At 47.1% G+C, this 21179-nt stretch overlaps 1 protein-coding gene across 7 annotated transcripts in view; it reads right to left on the minus strand.

Annotated features, from left to right (window-relative positions):
- Positions 1 to 783: 783 nt before the first annotated feature.
- TCF4 (transcription factor 4) overlaps positions 784 to 21179 on the minus strand; it is a 212870-nt gene continuing 192474 nt past the window's right edge. For 5 of the 7 annotated variants that reach the window (XM_026076922.1, XM_026076924.1, XM_026076923.1 and 2 more), the window contains 6 exons: positions 20523 to 20726; positions 6946 to 7081; positions 5818 to 5980; positions 2879 to 3108; positions 1802 to 1943; positions 784 to 1476 (listed from right to left, as the gene is read on the minus strand). In XM_026076922.1, coding sequence (XP_025932707.1) covers positions 1807 to 1943; positions 2879 to 3108; positions 5818 to 5980; positions 6946 to 7081; positions 20523 to 20726 — 870 coding nt within the window. In that variant the 3' untranslated portion in view covers positions 784 to 1476; positions 1802 to 1806. The remainder of the gene's footprint in view (positions 1477 to 1801; positions 1944 to 2878; positions 3109 to 5817; positions 5981 to 6945; positions 7082 to 20522; positions 20727 to 21179) is intronic. The other 2 variants (XM_026076921.1, XM_026076920.1) reach the window with 1 other exon arrangement.

The raw sequence follows: 21179 nt of genomic DNA on the forward strand, positions 1-21179 counted from the left end.
CTCAAGAAAGTGCAACTTAATGCTTTAGGACTCATAAGGCTTGTTGTAATGCTGCATGATGACCGAAATTGGCATTTTTACAAAGAAAGGAGGAGGCAGCAAGTGGTCTACACTTAAATAATCCACTTAAAAACAAGAGAAGAACAAAACAAAACAAAAAAAGTCGATCAAATCTGTCACACTACTTGCAATTTTCCCACTGGATGTTCTTCCTCTCCCCCCGCCCCGCCACCCTCCCGCCACCCCCCCCCGCCCCCAAAATCTGACCATGTATTCAGAAACGCCTCACTGCACACTATTTAGGCTACACACATAGGTAACACTTTAATCGGTTTGTTAAATCACAGCCACTTTGATTATGTTATGTTTCTGATGATATAAACATTGGAAGGCACAGTGGTAACATTGTAGCATTCTAACCTTGTACCTCTGAAAATCCCAGAAAAGGGTCAACGAGAGCAACATTACGATTCGGACAAACTCCTTTTGCCAAGTCTCGGTAACGTTGCCTGTAGTATCTACACATGACGTGACTTTTTTAAGTCCTGTGTTCCCAAAAGACTGAAGAAACAACTCTCTACTTATTTATGAATGAGAAGCAACGTCAGGGTCAGCGTTTCATCCTGCACTACCCCTCCAGAGACAGAGTTGGCACTACAGGTTACAATAACAAAAACAGGGGAGAGGGACAGAAATAAGACAAAAAAATCCTTATTTACAGTAAAATCTTCTTTTTAAAAAAGTTAATCAGTACTATTTTTTTACAGGAGCAAAAAAGTCTGAAACAAATGAACAAAAGCTTACCATATTCACTAAATTTTTAATATATATTTATATATATATTTATATATATATATTTGTCATAGGTCTATAAGATCCATCTGTTCCTCCTACCCTAAGGAATGGCTAATGTCATCACTTCAGTTTTCATTAGGACGTTTGCTGGTTTTGTAAATATCTGGGCAGCAAAGCTTCCCTTTTAATATCCAGTAAGTATAAACACTAGCTGTCTAGCACACCAACAAAAACGCTCATTTTTTTTCTTCAGAAGTACACTTTTTCATTATTGCAAGTTTACAATTTTAAATTAAATATTTTTTTCAGACTTACAAATTAATTATATTTTTTTTTTTCCAAAAGAAGTTTAGGCACAAATGCATTGTCCCACAGTGTGGAGAAGATTGCCATTCAGTCTCTCGGCTGTGCACTTACAGCTCGCAACATACTGCTTTAAACATTCTGAATGATATGTTAAAGAGAGTCGTCCCTCAAGTTGCACTTTTTGTGTTTTTGTTTTTTTTCTCACTTTTAATAATCGGGAATGCTGAAATCTCTTGCGTCTGTGATTCTTAACTACTCAGACTTGTCTTATATTACAAAAAAGGGGTTAAGGAGAAGTGTTTATGTGGGTTTAAGATAATACAGCTGTTAAGGAAGTGGTCTCTTGTTTAAATGAAGAAATGTGGCAACTTGGACCTGCGAAAGAAGCAAAAAAAAAAGGTCGCGTCAGTCAAGGATAGTTGAACACGCATGACTAGATCTGCTTTAAACAAATGATCTGAACGCGGCCTCGGCAATCGAGCGTGCTCGCACGACGACTCAGGAACCAACCGCTTAAGGGTGGGTCTGTTACCGCTACTGAATTCACGCTCGGTCCCAGCCCTGGCTCCGAGGAACCGCGAGGAGGAGGAGGAGGAGGAAGAGGAGGTCCTACACACTAGCTTTGCCTCAGCCCACTGTAACGCGCTGGGTGTTTGGGAGCAGGCTGCTAGCACCTGGGCGCCGCCGGAAACCAACTTGCCTTTTTTACATCTGTCCCATGTGATTGGATGCATCTCCCATCCCGGGGTGGGGTCCCGCCAGGGAAAGCGGAGGAGGATCTGAAGATACTTTCTCTTCTTCCCTTCTTTTCAGACACGCCGCTTTAGGGTTCAGATTTCTTTCTGTTGAATTGGAGCAAAAGGCAATTTCAAATATTCACATTTTTACACCAAACCAATCTGCCGGTTGCACGTGCATTTAAAAACAATTAATGCATCGGTTACTTGTGGCCGTCTCGGTGCAAGAACTTAGAGGGCCAGAATGGATGGTAGAGCTTGGTCAGGCCACGTGCTGAACCGCACCGAGCGCACCTCAGCGCGCAAGCTCTGCAAATGCCTCCACACTTGTGCTTTGCTAAGGAGCAGCCACCGCTTCACACTGAACTTGGATCTTTCTAAAGAACGCAAAACGCACTGACGACGTCRAACGGCGACACGGGAAGCGCGGGGCCGCAAAGGCAGACGAGCACCTCACCGTGACTCCGGGTGCTCAGATCCAGCAGGGAGATGCCCCTGCCCCGTGTCCGCGTAACGCGGCGAGCGTGTCGGGTCTCTGAGACTCACACTGCCTTCGAGCGTGCATGGCTGCCCAGCACCCTGGTGTCCCGGCTGGGCTCTAAGGCAAGTCGGCCTCTTCGCCCCTCCAAGAGCCCAGCAGCAGCCGCGCCATGGCGCAAGCTTCTGCGTGGGGAGGAGGAGGCGTTTCTCAGACCCTCCTCGGCCCCATCTAGGGCTCCGGCGGTGTCTTGCACGCCGTGAGAGCAGCCCGGACACCAAGTGTTAGCATCATCTCTCTCCCTCCCCGGACTGATGGATTAATACGATGGGAAGGGCTGGGAAAAACTCATCTCCAACAGCCATGGGACCTCATCAACCTTGGGTGCCCTCAGCACAGGCAAGGTGCCCAGGTGCCCAGCTACCTTCCAGCGGGAGAGCTTAGGGCTCGCCTCTCTCCTTGGGATAGGGGGCCACCAGCCAGGCGTTTCCAAATTCACAAAGGTGTGTTTCGTACGGCCGCAAACCAGGAGGGATTTGAGGAGCCCGGCTGGGACACTGACCTCTGACTTGCTGCTCTAAGCTGAGGATGACAGCCACAGCCTGGTGTAAAATCAGGAGCTTGGTCTGGGGCTTGTCGCTCTTCAGATGGAGTTGCACCATCCGGCCCAACTCCTTGAAAGCCTCGTTGATGTCGCGCACGCGCAGGCGCTCGCGAGCGTTGTTGGCCATTCTCCTCTCCTTTTCTCTCTCGGCCTTCTGCTCGGGTGTCAGGTCTTCGTCGTCGTTATTGCTGGGAAACAAAAGGAATACATCATTTTCTAATGATGTGGAAAACAAGCGATGCAAAGATTTTAAACAGACTTCACCCAAAAGCACAGCTGCAATTCACGACCAGATACCTTCTGAGTAATTCTAACTTGCTGCTTTTCTTCTGCCAAACCTCTGTGTAAAATTCACTGCCCTTAAATTTTGCACTGAGTAAAACTCCTGGGTTTGTAATGAAGCTTTACAATCTGCAAGGCAGGACAGCTTCACTTCTGATATTTAAAAGAAGCAAAAATGTAGCTTTTTTTTTTTATTAAATATTTTTTCATGGCCAGTGCTGCAAAATTTTAATCACGACAAATATGTCATGACATATTCTCTGAATTCCACCTTGTTCTGAACAACGATGGAGCGTGTCCATTTTGAATTAAAATAAACAGCATTCCAGACACTCCTAATATTCAATATTCTTCTGTAACAAACAGAAACATTGTGACTAGGAGATCTATTTAGCTCAAATCCTATAGCTATTGTATATGGTCCTTTGGATAAAGGAGGCCTCAGAAGACTGTCCTAGGCGACACAGACGAGGACTGGGAGGGAGGTCAAAATGAAAATACTAAAATATAGGGAAGCTATAGTGCGCATGTAAAGGCTCTCGTACAGCTGCAAGACTGGGGCAGAACAGGATCACGCAGCAACCTACGGTTATTTTTATCCTCCATTCCAAAGAGCATATTGGCAGCTAGTAGCATTTTTCCCACCGTCCTTGTTGCCTCTGGGTTCACTCTGGAGACCCACGGGCTTTATGCTTTTATCCCTGCTGTTTGGGCTTCTTCCATTAAGGACGTTAGCAGGCAAATCTCATGGACGCTGGGACCGCATCAATTAAGTTTCTAAGCCAGGAGGACAGCCGTGCATGTGCATACGTCCCCTTTAGCAGACTGTCACACCGGTTTCAGAACAAACATTCTCCACCCTCAGGACTGCGAGGGTGAGGGGACCCACCGCTCTCCGCGGGGACGGCCGTGGAAAGCCACCAGAGCTGCCCTGGGAAGCGCCCACACAGAGCACGGGGCAGCGAAACGCCCGCGGGCAAACAGCCACAGGAGTAATTTACAGCTGCAAAGAGCCCTACACTTAACTTCCACCTCCTTTCTGCAGCAAAACTGCTTTCCATCCAGACAAAGTGATGATTTTAAATTGAAAACATATTAACTAGTGAGTCACTGGCACTATATAATTTGAATTGGTTATGCAAATACAGTAATAAATTTTCAGCAGCCCTAACAACATGAACGTAGACATATAACTAAATATCAGGAGTAACCTTTTAAAGCTGCAAGCATGTTAAAAGCAAAAATGTTAGCCTACAAAAGCTTCAAAGCACATATAAATATGCATAAGTGACACCATATTTGTTAAATTAACTAGAACTACGATCAGCTTACATCAGCGTAAAGGTGCTTTCTTCTTACCATATCATACATGGACATGAAAGCCTCACTTATACATATGGTTATTTCAACACATTTATTGAGAGACAGTCTCAAGTGTCATATATTTTCTCCAATCATAAGAGACGTGAATGTAATTAACGTTTTAAAAATCAGTGAGTGCAGGCCTGCGAGTTCTGAAGCCTCAGCCTTTTCTCTGGAGGAAAATGTCTGCACAGCACAACTCAGATGTTTCTTATCTTGTCTCTATTTTTATACAGAGAACCAGGGGTGGAAGGAGAAAAGGCAGAATTAAATTTCCAGTCGGTTTTTAAAAACACCCCAGAAAACGAAGCAGGATTGTGCCTGGATTTCAGCTTTCTTGGCATTTTTGTTATGTAGTTTGGGACTCAACTGAGGATGAAAGGTATCTGCACTCCTGAGCTCCACCTCAGGTCCTAAGGTGAAATTCAGGTCAGAGAGGTGAAATTCAGGCCAAGAAGGACAGCAGAAAAGCCCGTCCTTCGTTCAGGTGGTGAGTGTTTGCAGTGTCCATGGACATCACTCAGGTTCACCAAGGACATGAGTTCCTGGATGATAAAACCCAACTGTGACTTCACTAGTACCTTCCAAAAACTTTTAAAGAATATGCAGAGCAAACTTTGTCCCCCTGGCAGTCCAAAAACATTCATGCATTTCACAGCCACCACCATCTCCAAGGAAGAGAGAAATCTACTGCCGTTCCTAGGACTTGGATACAACAGAAGGCCCATCTTCTTCCAGAAGATACAGAAGGGGCCAAATCCTTAGCTGCTATAACAAGGCCACTGAATCCTCCAATTGATCCTAGGAACTCCAGAGATTTACAGAAATTGAGGATCGGCTGTAACAAATTTATTTCAAAGGCAAAAGAAAAGAATACAGTTTGTTAGTTCAGGTGTAGATGTGATCAACTCTTAGGCACATTTTGAAAAGGTGGAAATATATACTGTATTCCAGTTTGCAAGCATAGGCAGAGAGGAATAACAGCCTAATAAATCCATTTTAGGGTAATGCAATTTCTTTACAGATTGAGGAGAACTTGCTCAGTGTCCAAATCTGTGAATTGTCCAAATTTGAGGAAGTCCTGGAGTACAAGTATCAGAAATGTACTTAGTACTGCCAGAATAATCATTATGTTCCACTTAGGCTGTGGTTTTACCTGCCAGGAAAAAAACTCATAGTTTCTTCCTGTTCTGTTCACTTCATCGAAATCCAGTAAAGGAATTAAATGAAGCGACACTATTATATACTGTTACCTAGATCTTGACCTAGTAATTGATTTGATATCCTTCTTGTCATCCTCTAGTTTCTTGTCCTCAGAAGACTTTGTGTCCTGGAGGTTTTCATCTCCCTCGTCATCGGACTTGATTTCGGAGCTACCTGAAGAGACGCTCTGCCCTTGCAGTCCGGTTGGCATGCCTAGGAGGAAGCACACGGGTGAGCCGTAAGGCAACGCTTCAGCAAGAGTTTGCACCAATTTGGTCTGCGTCCTCCGCAAACGGTGCCCGCAGGAGGGCCGGCGCCGCTGCCTGCCGCTCTCAGCAGCGCGGGCCCCGCCGATGGCCGCAGGGGGAAGTGCAGAGGACGCAGCTGCTGAAAGCGGTTCTCAGCTGCGGCTTTGAGGTTTAATTCTCCTCCGTAATCTTTTGGAAGAGACGGGGGCTCACCGTCTACAAAACATCAGCTAAACTGCACTGAGAACTGTAATCACAGAAACCACACGTCTTGTGCTCTGACCGAGGACCCAGTGCATGCATTAACCATCATCCCCAGCTTCTGCACGCAAGGATTTAGGAAGAAAGTAAGGCTTTGAACTCCTATAGCAAATTTCATCCCTACATCTGAGAGAGCTCTGCGCATTCACGACCTGTTAGCCGATAAGATTATCGGCATTTTACAAAACGGGCAGCGAGCTTGTGATCTCGTCTGGCCTCACATTGCTGGCCAGTAGCTGACCATGGAAGAGGACACGGGATGCCTAGCTGCTAGTCCTCTTCAACCACTGGATAGCTTTTCCTTCATGTTAAAAAAAAATCTTTAATATGTCACTGCCATAAAATAATCAAAATACCTTAGCTGCCAAGAATGAGCAAGACCTTGTGAGACATCATAATAGAAATCAGGGATTCTTCTTCCCACATTTTAACTGCGAGACTATCAGGCTCTAGGAGGGAAGATAAACCCTAGCTGGCCTCCAGGTTCAGACAGTGCCGCACCTGCGTGATGCTTTCTACCTGCTGCTCGCGGCAATCCCGGTATCAGACCTCCCCGCCCGGAGACTGGTCGCTCGTGCACCTCTAACAGTCGGAGCGCTTCCGAAAGGCGAGCGGGATGAGCGGACAACCCCCGGCGGGCTCTGCCCCCAGACCCCCCCCGTTACTCACCCCTGTAGGGATCCTGGGGTGGGTTGAGGTCCGGGGAGGTGGCGGACTGGACGGGCAGCTGGGGGACCGGGACCTGGTTTGGCACGAGCGAGTGGCTGCCGCGCAGACTGACGCCGTCCTCGCGGTGGGCGCCGACCTGCAGGAGAGAGGCCACGGTGAGGGTCGCCCCGGCGCGGGGTGGGGGGTCCCCGCCGGCGGCTCCTTCCCCGCCGCGCTGCGCTAGAGGGCGCAGACGGACCGCGGCGCCCGCGCTCGGCGCCGGGGAAGGGAGGAAGACGCCGAGGCGCTCGGCGAGCGACGAGCCCGGCAGAGGAGCTCAGGCAGGTAAAACGTCAAAGCGTCTCCCGGGGTGCTGCAGCGGAGCGCGCTGATCCGCACCCATCTGTCTTCTATCATGTCCGCCAACAGATCTGACAATTATCTTAATGCCCATATGCTTAATTGTGGGCTTCTCAATTCCCCCATTGCTAGCGGAAATCCTGCAGGAATTTCAATTTGGCATTCGACTTTCATTTCGGGGGATGAGATTCTCAGGCCTGCCATTTCTTCCCCGCAATGCCAGCTAAGCCTCTGACAGCGGCAGCTAGAGCAGCATGTGCCACACGCAGCCCCTACCCAGGGCAAGCGCAGCAAAACGTCACCTGCCTTTTGCAAAGCGCGGAGCCCCCCCCCCCCCCCCCCCCCCCCCCCCCCAACGCCACGGCGCCGGGCAATGCACCGACGAANTGCCACACGCAGCCCCTACCCAGGGCAAGCGCAGATCAGCACCCGCTGCATTTCGCTAACCGCAGAGCTGCAAACCCGCAGGGGCGCCCGCCCGGCCAACGCCACGGCGCCGGGCAATGCACCGACGAAGGCTTTATTAAACGCTCTGGTAACGCCATCATCTCGCTGACAGCGCGGGCACAACGGAAATACAGCCGCCACTTCCATGCACCTTGCTCACAGGCACGCTTCGCGAATCGGGGTCGTCACGGCGTTAAATAAAAGAGACCACGGAGGAGAGTTGAGTGTCTGAAGAGCCGAACTGTCAGAAGTTGCAGTAGGCTTTGAAATAAAAACGCCCAGAGTGGATAACAGGGGAACGGCGGAGAGCTGCCGCTCGGGTTTCTGCATTTCAGACACGACTCGCTGACGATCGGTGCTGTGAGTGGTATATACAATACGTCTACGTAAAATTTAGTGCTCGTTCTGGACTTTCTCAGGTGTACGTCTCCCATAACACTCAAGGAAAGTGTGCTTCCATAGAGGATAAACTCAGCAGAGAACTGTAAATCTCTCTTTATTCTCAAAAAGTTATCATAAGTACTTGTGCAGATAAAAAGATTGAGGAATGTTTCTAATCAGACTTACAAGATAATATAGTATAATTGTTAGCAGCGAGTCAAGACCGCAGTAAGAAAGATAAAAGGGAATCCTGCCAAAGGGAACTTGAGAAAATCTTTTACTACTAGACAAAACGCAAATAACCAAAAGCAAGTGTAAAATAGGAGAGACAAAAACTCTCTCCTTGTTGAGACACTTTAATTTTAAAAACATGACATACTAAGAAAAGACTGGAACTAACATTATTTGGTTGTAAGAAAGAATAGCTGTTCAGAGATATGTTTAGAGCTCTGCAGTTCTACTTCCTTAAATCTCAAAGATTCAAATGATAAAACGTAATGAAAATCATGATGACATTCTTCTGAGAAGTATTATTTAGCATCATCTACAAAGGAAAAAATACCAGTGAAACAGGCTTTCCTTCTGCACCCTCAGAGATATTCAGCTCAACTGGATATGACCCTGGGCAACCTGATCTAACTTCGAAGTTGGATCTGACTTCAAAGCTGTCCCACTTTGAGCAGGGGTTTCATCCAGATGACCTCCAGAAGTCCCTTCCAATCTAAGTTTTTCTGCAATACTATGAAGGATGAAAACCATCAAATTTTGAGGTAGATGAAGACGAAGAAACATATGATACCACTTCTGTTTGGGAAACAACCACTACTCCTCAAGCAGAACTCCTGAGAGCAACTGGAAGTTGTCAGGGGACTTTCTCAGATGTAACATCTCTCCCCGAGTCCCTCCCTTTTCCTGCGCGTCTCCCTGGGCTCCTTCCAGAACCAGCGCAGAAGGACAGACAGACCCCTCTGGAAGGGGACTGGGAACGCCCCGTCTCGCTCCTGCGCCTTCAGGAGACGCCCACCACCTCCTGCGACCGTGCAGGGGACTTGGGAGACCAGCCACCTCCGTAGAGGGCCACAGGAGATGCCTCTCGTTGGGTGGCCCAGCTTGAAGATGGACAATCTTCAAGTTCCTGGATATCTGGGTTATTTGGCCTGAGCTCTCATCTCTCTTGTTTCATCCTGCACAAAAGCTGAGGTGGTAAAAACAACTGAAAGCTAATGATTTTCAAGATTTTTAAACTGAGACGTTGAACTCGGATGCAAAAAAGATAATACTACTGACATAAGGTTTTAATTACATTTTTAAAATGGGTTCCAATAATAAAAACTTTCCTCACACTTCTCTTCCTGTCGTTTCTCAAGAGATCTGGAAGATAATCACAACTGAATGCTAAATACTACCAGTCCGTATTTTCTCTTTTACAACCTACAACATTACAAATCTTGTTTGTTGAGATTTGTAACTACCATTTTTTTCCTGAAAAATGGCAAATTTCAAGCTTGTTTAGTGAACAAATCTGTCCTATGGCCATCCTTAAACTAGGGAAAAAACAGTTCCTATCCACCGTGATTTATTTTGAGCAAGACATTTTTTCCTCTCGGTGAGTGGGAGTAAGGTTTTCTGCTTAGATATGATCTAACTTCAGGCTGGGGAATTTGCTTCACCCACAGCCCTTTGTGCGCTGCAGCGGACACAGTTTTGCTCCAGAACGTGGATCCTTTCTAACTCTCCCTACAAAAATGCCGTAATGCAACTGTCGCTCCAGAGCTTATTTCTCTGGATAATTTATTTCTACAATTACAATCACTTGCAAGAAGATTCAGGTAGCAAAATCACTTAGATATAATTTTTATGCTTAAACAATATATTTTTGGAGATACAGAAGTCTGCCAACTACAAGCTCCATCAGGCTACAGGTCTGTTTGTGCGTGTGCAACTGATGGCTATTATGGGTAAGTTTGCCCTCAGACTTTCCCTGAAAATGGGCTGCTCATTTACTTTTCTCTTTTAAACACGATCAGCTGTTTTCACAACACCACCAGGAGCTCAGTACCTTTAGGACCACGACCACGCTGCCAAGCTCAGCTGAAAATGCCCACGTGAGTTACCAGGTATCATGATGGAGATGAGGAGCCAGACAAGGCCCTGGTGTTGGGTCTGATCTTCTCAAGAAGAAGAAAACCTGGTTGTTCTAAGCATTTCTGTCAATGAAATTTCATTGCACCAGTGGAAAAAGCAAAATTAAGCCAACACACCCACTAGAAGCACTGCAGCCTCACGGTGCTCGGTCTGATGAGCTGCATGCCAACACACCACCAGCCACCATCGCGGTGAGAGGACCAGGGGCTACAACCTCCTCCACCAGGCCACCGCTACGCATGACCACGCAGATGTCCGGTGAGTCCGGAGCGAACCCTGGTACCACCAGCCCCGCTTGGAAGGGCTGGGAAACGCTCGCGGACGATAAGGGACGGTACAAAAATGCTGTATTTTCTGCTCCTCCCTAACCAGCAAGCCATGCCGGTGTTTTGTCTATTATATAAACAACAGTTTCGCCCGGAGGTAGAGTGAAGATATGAATCATTCCCCCTAGCCCAGGAGTGTAGATGTATAAATAATACTTATCTTTAGAGAATCAAACTCACTTTGAAGTTCTAGTAATATTTTATTTATTTCCATCTCTTTAAACAGCCCCCTACTGCAACACTCAGCAGATTGGAGGGGAAAAAAACAACAAAAACCCGACCCCCAAAACAGGCACTGGAGGTATAGATGGGCTCTAAGGTTGGGGTGTGCTTCTCTGTCTTTACCTCCTCTTTGAAATCATAATCTCCCACACGCATGTACACGTGCAAGCACACACGTGCATGCTCCTGTGCAAAGTACAGTGGGCTTGAGGTAATTCAGGCAAGGGGAAAAACCATGAGAAGCCCTAATCTTGGGTTATTCTGGCTATTAAAGGCTAAAAAAGCCTCTGGAAGACAAAAAAATACAAGTACAGAGAAGGATGATCCCACGGACAGGGAGTAAGCAATGATCAAAATCAGTCTACGGGACTTTGTAGGTCTCTTTGGAGGCATTTACATACTAGGTTGGCAGAGAGCAGGAAAACCTGGTCACTGTTTGAATTTGTATTTGTGTTAGTCTTTTATGGCATTCTGAAAACTTTGAGAGCTGAAAGAAGGCTGGACCTTGTCTTCTCCTAAGTTTGCACTTTAATTTGTATACACAGTAACAGACATTCAGTATAAATGAGAGGCTTTTCAGGCTATGCTAATTCGTATGCATTTCAGGTTATCTATACAATCTATGTAGTCACCATGGATGGGAAGTGGTTTTAAAAACTACTTTAAAATTAATTCTTAAATATTCAGCATTTCCTGCGACAGATGTGTATCTGTAATCAATACAGACACACAAAAGAAGCTAAGACTTTCAGAAATATATTCCGTAAGGAGCACGAAGTGGGGAATAGCTGCATTTTGTTAAGTCACCAAACCTCCAGGTGATCCACCCGTTCCGCGGGTCCACATGGGTACGTGAAGGCACGCAACACTTCTCCATTTTCATTTTAGCATATTTACAGTAGAAAACGATGCCAATGGATGGCAAACTTGAGTATTGCTACTCAGCAAATAAAGGCCTATTTTAGTCCTTGCTAAAGAGCTAGGGAACGGGAACGTGTCAGAAGTTACAAATCGCCATTCGCATCCCCGGCTCAGAACGCGCCATGGGAGAAGGCAGCCCAACGTCTTTCCTCGGCCTTCGCGGCACGGAGCGGCCACCACCAGCRGGCCATCACACGTGGCGGGTACGTGCGAACGGGGTCCTCGTTAAACCTGACAAGGAAACCCCCCCCGTTTAGAGCCTGCGGCGGCCAATGGGCAACGAAGATTCATTCACGGTTTTGGGCCGTTTCCAAGAAGTGAAAGGGTTTTTCTTTCTCTTTGAAAAACTAACTGTTCTGCTGTCTTTAAGACACTTATTTCCTCAATGTCAAAACGCATAGCATTGAGTTTGGCAGTTATCCAGTTCTTATTAATATTACCTCCAGAGATAAATGCCTCCAGAGCAGGCTGTTGGCCTGAGCCGCTCTTCAGTTATTTCAAGCACAAATGCATGGGAAAGCAGTGACTTTCGAAAGTGGATGATGGGGCAGGCCCTGGAAAGGACATGTGACACACTAACTTCACCTTTTTTTACAGAATAATTAAAGCATTTTTCTGCAAGAGGACAGTTTCCCTGGCTCCCTGTTGCATACGTGTAAGTCACCTCTTGAGGAGTAAAATGATGCTTTCCAAATACTCCTCTCAAAAAAGCAGCTGCCCAAACCATCAGTTATAATTAGAAGCAAAAACGAAGTATGGGGGCAGGAGGACGCAGAGAAAGGAAACGGGTTACCTACGCCGCATCGCCTATTTGTGCATGCCAGAGCACATGCGGGCTCCCAGGTCAATGCAGGTAGGTGAGGGAGAAACTCGTTTCTTCAGTAAACATGAAGAGAAAAGTTGATGTGGCTGCATGGTAATTAGACACCTATTGACACAGTGAACTGTTTTGGTGTCCTTAAATTGTAATCTCCCCATGAAATATCAATTGTACCCGACAGCCCCGAAGCGCTGCATTTAATTTTGAACCATCCTGAATTATCTATGTATCTCTTCGTTGTGGCTATGAAGACGGTACCTTTTATTCTCCGAAGCAAGAAAAGCCACCATTTGACCCAGAAGTGAATCTTGAGAAGTGGTAAGAAACGGTCATACAAATGTTTCTGTTATTGCTCACAGATGGGCATCCGAAGCGCGTGACCTGTAAGGAGCAGCCATAAGCTGTAAAAACTGGGGAAAGGTCTCCGACGAAGGTGTGAGCACTGCACCCCTTTCCCTACGGTTAACTCCTCTCATACTGAGAGGCGGCCTTCATCCAAATTATTAACTTCCTAAATGCAAAGATAAAAAGGAAAAACCAACAACTAGTGTCAAATGCTCCCTGGATGGCAGTTTCCAGCTACAGTTAGGAAGAGCTTATTCCTAACTCGCTAATACAACGAACAAATGCAACAAGCAACGCGCTTTGGACTTTTAAAAATGATGACCTTGTGTCATCTAATTAGACAAATAAAAACATGAGCAAGAAAGTTGTAAGGTGATGCATGTTAACATGTGTTCAATATTGTCAAAATTTATAAGTCTGACAGAAAGCAGATTTGTGCAAAGCCCTTATAAACCTCTACTGCTATATTAAAAAGGGAACAGCACAGGGCACTTTGAAACAAATGGTCTCTCACTGTATGTGTGTATTATTCGTCCAAATTATTCACTCTTATTTAACTGCACTGAAGTCTTTCATCTCCATGCTATACAATAATAGTTTCCATATGACCGGTGGCTCAGCTATAAATAAGATCAAAAGCAAAAGAAAGGATTTAATAAAAAAAAAAAAAAAGACATTAAGAGTGGCATTAAATCAGGAAAAAAGCAAAGTTCATTTCTTTTCCTACAGAAAAAAAGTCGTGCTGAGTACTAAGCAGCTCTCCAAGTATCTTAAGAAAAGGCATTTCGCGAGCCAGTCGTATGCAAAAGCCATTTAAACACAGCTGAAAGTGGCAAAGCTGAACTTCAGTATTAAAAAAGGAGGAGGAAACCAAAAAAAAAAAAAAAAAGGGGAAAAAGGAAAGTGCCACGTCTCAAGCAGAGGCAGGTCGGGGCAGCCCAGCGCCGCGGCGGGAACCGCGGCATCGCTCCGCGCTCGGCCCCAACCCTGCGAGCGCTGCGGAAGGAAGTCTGACTTGGCATTAAGCATTTGCTCGACGTGGAGAGCCAGCTTCCCAAACAGACTTTTTTCCAGCGCTGCAAAAATTAGGAGGTTGGTCCCTGCTCCCTGCCGGACAAGCGGTCGGCAACGATTGGAGTTTTGCGGCTCGTTTCGGGCTCGTCCGGGTGCCGCCGCCCTGAGCCGCCCGCGTCGGTGCCCACCGCTCCGCTCTGCTCTGCTCCCCTCCCGTGCCCCTAACCGGCAGCTCTCCCGCGCTCCGGAAGGAACTTTACGGAAGCACTTTAAGGGAAATGAACCAATTGCAACCTATTACGGAGAGAAGTGGGTCGCCGCGGCCATTGAAGCAAAGTCAATGCAATAACCCTCGTGATTTCTTTCCAGCAGGGATGATTATTCCTTCAAGTGTTGGCTAAATCCAGCGATGTAAAGGGCTCTAAAGTGCACGATTAGGAATATTAACTGTTCCCCGTTTAACTGTTCGAGAGGGACCACGCTGCAGACCAGCGGCCGCTGCATCCCACCAGGATGCCGCGCTCCGGATTACCGGGGACCTGCACCCGGAGAGGCGGACCCGGCTCTCCCGAAGGCGGCCGCCGCGCGGGGACCGTACCCTGCAAAAAAAGAAAGGTGCCATCTACACACCCGCCAGTGGTTCCTCTCCCGGTCGAAATGTACCTTACAGCTCGAAAATAATCGAAAAATATGATAAAGGCTGTAATTGCACGGCATTAGGAATGTCAGCCAATTAGGCAGAAAATGGGGCTGTATAAAAATCTTATACTGGTGCTTGCTACATTAGATTTCATTCCAGTAAGGTCATTTTGTCCTTTCCCCCCCAATTTATATTATACCTGTTAACTAAAAGCCACGGTCAAACAAAACAAAGAACAGATGCAAAAGCTACAACTGTGATAAAAATTAAGACGAGAGAAAGATAATAAGAAAAAACAGCAAAAGCCAAATTTTGTCTTTTAAATAATGCCAAGTTGCTTGACTCTTTTTGTTTATGTATGAATGACATAACCGAATTACTTCATGAGCTGCTACTTTAATTCCTAGGGGTGGAAAATTCCATAAGTTAATTTAATGTGGATGTAAAAAAAATATACACGAACACGCTCTCTTCCTGTGGGCCCTCACATGAAGCATGCAGGCAAGCTCATGGCCTTCTAAGCACTATCTTGGAAATAATGCACACCAGTTTGGGTTTTATAATGGTTTTAATCAATCCCTCCATGCACTGCTACAAAAGGAACATGTGTCTTCTAAGGCTCCTGTGTAAAAGTTGGCATTTAAATGCTGCTTTCTACAATTTAATTTAAAATGTTACTATAAAATCCCTGCAATCTACACAACCTCTGGAATAACAGGAACTACTGAAAACCAGGAAATTCACAGTTAAAGCTGCAAATACAAGCTCAGCTCATGCCCTTGAGAGATGGAGATGGGAAGGAGCAAGGAAACGACCCCAACCCCGAGCTTTCTCTCCGGACGCGCAAGGTGTGAGCTTCTGCCACAAGGGCCTTTCCAGACCCACGGATATCACGAACAGCTTTGGGACCAAAAGCTACATCGTCCTCATTCCCAAGCCATCCCTGCATCTTCGCAGCCAGCTCACTCAAATTTCTTTATGGGGGCACAGGGCTGTTCTGCGGTTGCTCTACAAGCTTCACCCGCGGCTTCCCGACCCTCCCCAGGGAGCATCCGGCCACTTCCAGTGCGGAGGCGACGGACGCAGCGGGGCCGAGGCTCGTCCTGGACTGGTATCAAATATACACCGTATTTGTGAACGGCGCGAATCAGCGCGCGTCGGGTTGCTAATATCGGGGGAGAAATTAGAAACGGGGGCATCGGCAAATTCCAGGGGCCTGCTAAAAACTAGTAATTAAAAATAAAAATTAGTAGAGCTGACGTGCTCTCCTTATCGGGCCATTAATAAAAAAGCGACAATGCAAAATAAGAAGCCCCTCGTAAGAAAGCTTGCTGCAGAAAACAGCCCATGCAGCGACTAAAACCTTGCTCTTAGCTACGCAGCTGTAAATCTGGACTAATTCCATGAAAATCAGGGGACTTAATTCACATTTTCAGCAGCAGAGTGGAGGGCGGCGGCGGCATCTGACCAAGCCTCACGTTATTTTTGCCCAGGGAGCAGCAGCTCCGCGTCCGCGGTGCAGCAGGCAGCGGCGGCGGCGGCTGTCCTGGAGGAAGCGCAGCGGGACGGCGGCGCAGCCTCTCACCCCGGTCTCGCGGCGCGAAGGTGTGCGGTGGGCACGGAGACTCCCACCAGCACATTCTGTACAAGTTTCCGGCCCATACCTCCCACTGCTACTTTATTTACTGCAGCTGGCCAAAGTTTTATAGCCTGTTTCATGTATTAAAATTCAAATGTGGAAAACATTACCAGTATCCTCCTTGATTTTTTTTTCTTTTTCTTTTTTTTTTTTAAATTTTTTTCCCCCCTTCAACTTCCTTTTCAGCGTGGAATGTATCAAATGGTCAAAGGCTAACTTAAGACTGACTCTACTCAAAAACTATTTCCTTTGTTCTTGTGTTTTCACTTCAAAATTCGTACCAGTTTTCCAAAAGAAATGATCAGGCCCGACTCCTTCGCACAAGTCGCAGTTTCAGACAGTGAGTAATGCTGGTTGGGAACGCAGCAGACTCCGGTTTTTCAGAGCAACGCGCCCGCCTTGTTCGCAGAAGCGGCACGGCTCTCGGAGCAGCCTATCTTCCGCTCGGATCCTCCCGCTCAATGAGCTCTGCTCGACTGTATCCTTATCTCACACACTCCGGAAGGGAAGGAAACAGGAGCTCGTCTTCCAAACAGGAACGATAAGGCTCTGCCACCCCCCGCGCTTCCCCATCGAAACACGTGAACTTCAGAAAAAACGAGTGCCTACCTATTCCCAAAAATACGAACGCGTTTTTCAGACGCATGAGACGATCGCTCTAATTTTTCATTGTTGCTGGGTTTTTGTTTAAATCTAACTTCACCTACATCTGGCATTTAAGCGAGGAGCACATATTTATGGAACAAACTGTCTCTGAAGTGATGCCCTGGGTGCATGTTGCATCAGTTTAACATATGCAAAGCGAACAAAGCTACAAAAATTAAACTCTTTTCTCTTGATTGAGAGCAGATATGCAGAAACAGTTGTAAGTCACAGATCTGGCTTTTAATAAAGCCAGATTTCTTCATTAAAAGCAGTATTGTTTAAACACTGGAGGAAAAAATAGCTTTGCACAAACTAAAATCTTAGATTATATGTATCCCAAGTGTATTTAACATATTACCTGAGGCCAAGCTAAATTACAATCTAGAATTTCCTTTTGTGAATTCTCAGCAACTGCCACAGAGAGCAAAACAATGTCTGGTTCATGCTAATTTTATTGGGGAAGGGGAGAGGAGATGGATTTAACCGAGCTGCTGAAAAAGCATCTTTCTACCTCTCGGAGCCCTCTCGCCAGACCATTTCCAGTTAACACTTAGCAGGTTTTGCATCTACAGATGACACAAGCTCATTTGTGGCTTTTAATGATATTTCACCCACGACAGAGTCACTTTTATTAACATTTAATTTAATGAGGAGCAGAGCCTCTCACAAGGCTGCCCCAGTGAAAAAAAAAACCCTTTTTCTAGCTTCTCAGGTACTTAATTTCAACAGCTAATATTACATTTTAGCAACTTGTAGCCACAGAAACTATTTCATTCTTGCCTGGTTTACCAACTACGGGCAAATATTTAGCTTATGGCACTGAATGTGGACAAGTCTGGAAGAGAGACCGGTTTGGTGAAGAACACGGGGTATTTGCCAGCCAGACCTTTGCTCCCAGGGAGCGAGCAGGAGATGGGTGGGATACTTGGATTCCCACTGGCGACGGCAGGCCTCGGGCGCCGAGGTCGGAAATGGCAAGGCGACCTCGCCGGGAGCCGGGGATGGCGGGAGGCGCGGGAAAGCCCTCCGGCGCCCGCGCGGGACGAGACGCCCGGGAGCATCGCGCGAGGRCCCGGGAACCGCTGTGCTGCACGCGAGCCGAGGTCTCAGCGATGCCAGGAGGCTAATTATTTTCTGATCACCTAAGCGCAGATCACGACAGCGCCCGGCGCTGGGGCATCCCAGCGTGCGCGGCACGCCGGCGGAGGAGGCAATTACGAAGTAATTGGCCACCAGAAGAAGCGTCTTCCTTCCCCCAGTAGTCGCCTCACACTCTGCCATCAAAGTTTTCCTTTCTTTTCCCCCCCCCCCTTCTCCTTGTGAAAAAAGGAGGAATCCTGTCTGAATCCTGTCAAGTAAAACGCTAAATGTTTGCATTTTCCATATGATGCCTAATCCTATTTGGAATGCTTCTGAACATTTGGCCTTGATTACATCTTGGAGCAGTGAACTTCACAGGTCATTGTGCGTTGAATAAAAAGTATTCCTTTTTGTCAGGTTCGCTGAATGTCCCCTTGTTCTTTAATTATAAGGAAGGATGAATAGGAGAGCTAGATCTACCTTTTCTATGCTATCTATTATTCCGCATACCTCTATTATGTCTCCTCTTATTCATCTCCTTTCTAAACAAAATCACCGCAATCTGTTCAATCTCTCTTCACAGGAAAATCTTTCCATGCCTGCAATCATCTTTGGTGCTTGCCGCTGAATTCCTTCTAATTTGACTAAACTTTTTGGAGATAGAAAAAACAAAACAGAACACACAACTCCAGGTAAGGATAAATACATACATACATATATATATGTGTGTGTATATATATACACATATACATACATATATATGGAATACATTGGCATTCTATCAGTTCTGGTGTCCTTTCTCATGTGCTTTTTCAATTCAAAGGGCTTTTTTGTTTTGTTTTTGGGGTTTTTTTTTAATGATTCTTGCACACTGAAGAGAAATTTCCATGCGACTCTCTAGCAGAGGCACATGCTTTCTTCCTGAATTGTTTGGAGCCCAATATGTATATGGTTAATTGAAATTCTTTCTTCTAATCTGCGCTGCCTTGCCCTTAGACTGTGGGATGAGAAGGGGATCAAGCCTAGTCCTCCTACAACGCCACATGGCAGCGAACTGGCCACGGATCTGTCATGTCCCTTTCTATTTCCACATACTTTCCTCCCGTCTTAATTAACCCAAATAGTTTGAACCATCTGAAAATACTGCCAGATAAATCATTGTTCCCTTTTTCCATTCCACATATGAGTAAGCAACATTATTCCTAGAATTAAATTTTAAAGTATCAAAATTATTGCCTTTTAATCTTGTGGAAAACTGAACATTTAATCCCACTCTGCACATATGTACCTTCACTTTCTAACCTAGAACTGCAGTTTCTTGCTTCATGTGGGACAGTTGCTTTTGCATTAACTTCTTCTGAGGGACATTGTTTAAGGTTTCTATACATTCGAATGCATTTCATTAGCTGCTTCTCCTGTACTTATTATTTTGCTAACATATTTAAAAGATTAATAGATTGGAGAGACATGATTTTCCCCTGCAAGAAAGCAAGCAACTGCGAAGTATTTCCTTTCCAAAGTGCACGACGCTCGTTATGAAGACGTGAACAGTATATATATACCGTATGATAGAAGCAGAGATTCCAACAGCAAATTATGGAGCTGACTCCTTTTGTCACAGAGACATGCTGACGTGACACACGATTTACTCCGGTGGCAGTGACGGACCGGGAGCTTGGTAACGCCAGTGAGCACTGCTGAGCGCGCGGGAAGGGTGCAGGAGCAGGCTGCTGTGCACCGGGCTCCTTCGCGCTATGCGAGGGTCATTTAATCCCACGTGAAACTCAAGCCGCAGTGAGCACACGCCGCTCTGAACCACCTTCTCTCCCCGGATTTAAGCGCATGCTTAAAATAAGCACAGGGCCCGCTTCTGGAACCCCATCCAGACCTGCGTGCCAGAATTGGGTCTTCTGCTACGAAGTGCACCCAGACCCCCGGTGCAACAGCCGCCTTGCACACGAGGCGCCGTGCAAATGCAAGGGAACATCTCTCTCCCTAGGAGCATGCACAGGCCTAGGCATCTCCTTACACACCCAGGCATGTCCTTGCACGCCCAGGCATCTCCTTGCACGCCCAGGAGTCTCCTTGCAAGCCCAGGCGTCTCCTTGCAAACCCAGGTGTCTCTTTGCATGCCCAGGTGTCTCCTTGCATGCCTAGGCATCTCCTTGCACACCCAGGCATCTCCTTGCACACCTAGGCATCTCCTTGCACACCCAGGCGTCTCCTTGCACACAAGGCGTCTCCTTGAATGCCTGTCTCCTTGCATGCCTAGGCATCTCCTTGCACACCTAGGTGTCTCCTTGCACGCCCAGGCGTCTCCTTGAACGCCTGTCTCCTTGCATGCCCAGGCATCTCCTTGCACACCTAAGTGTCTCCTTGCATGCCCAGGTGTCTCCTTGCACGCCTAGGTGTCTCCCTGCACACAAGGCGTCTCCTTGCATGCCCAGGCATCTCCTTGCACGCCCAGGCATCTCCTTGCACACAAAGCGTCTCCTTGCACACCTAAGTGTCTCCTTGCACACAAGGCGTCTCCTTGCACGCCCAGGCGTCTCCTTGCACGCCCGCACGTACCCCCCTTGCTCCCTCGGCTGCGGGCACGAGCGCGGCGCTTACCATGAGCGAGTGCCGATTGGCCGAGAGCAAGCCGGTGCCGTAGCCGGAGCCGAGACCTCCCATCGCTCCATTGTGCGCCGGCCCTATTAATCCGTGCATGTCGCCATGGCTCCCGGGCATGGCGGTGGACGGCCCCACGGCGTGGTTCCGCAGCACATGAATAGCGTCGTCCAGCCGCTCCAAGCGGTCCTCAATCCGGCTTTGCTGTTTGTTTGGGGAGAAACAAATCAAGGGGAGCGTCAGCGAGCGCGGAGGGCCATTTCGCCTGCGGGACGGAGCGCACGCGCGTGCACGCAGGCACGCACGCGCGCGGATTAGGTGTGCCGCGGGTGCACGCGCGCGTGAGCGAGCCTCCCCCATGCCCCGTGCCCCGTGCTGCTTTTCCACCCCCCATGGAGTCAAGAGCGGGTTCTGCTTCCTTAGGGACGTGTTTCGAGCTCGCGCTGGGGGGCGCGGGAGAGCGTGGTTAACACAAGTACGGCTTTGATTTTCATGGGCAAAACAGGTTCAATGATTCCTCATGAACTTAATCATTACAGTACATATGTTGCCCTCTGTGTCTTTGAAAAGTTTTAGTGATACTTAAAAAAATAAAAATAAAAAAAAATAAAAAAATAAAAAGGAGAAGGAGTAAAGAAACGAATACACCTCTAATTT

Source organism: Apteryx rowi, unplaced genomic scaffold (assembly GCF_003343035.1).
Source record: "Apteryx rowi isolate R43461 unplaced genomic scaffold, aptRow1 scaffold_442, whole genome shotgun sequence".
Taxonomy (NCBI): Eukaryota; Metazoa; Chordata; class Aves; order Apterygiformes; family Apterygidae; genus Apteryx; species Apteryx rowi.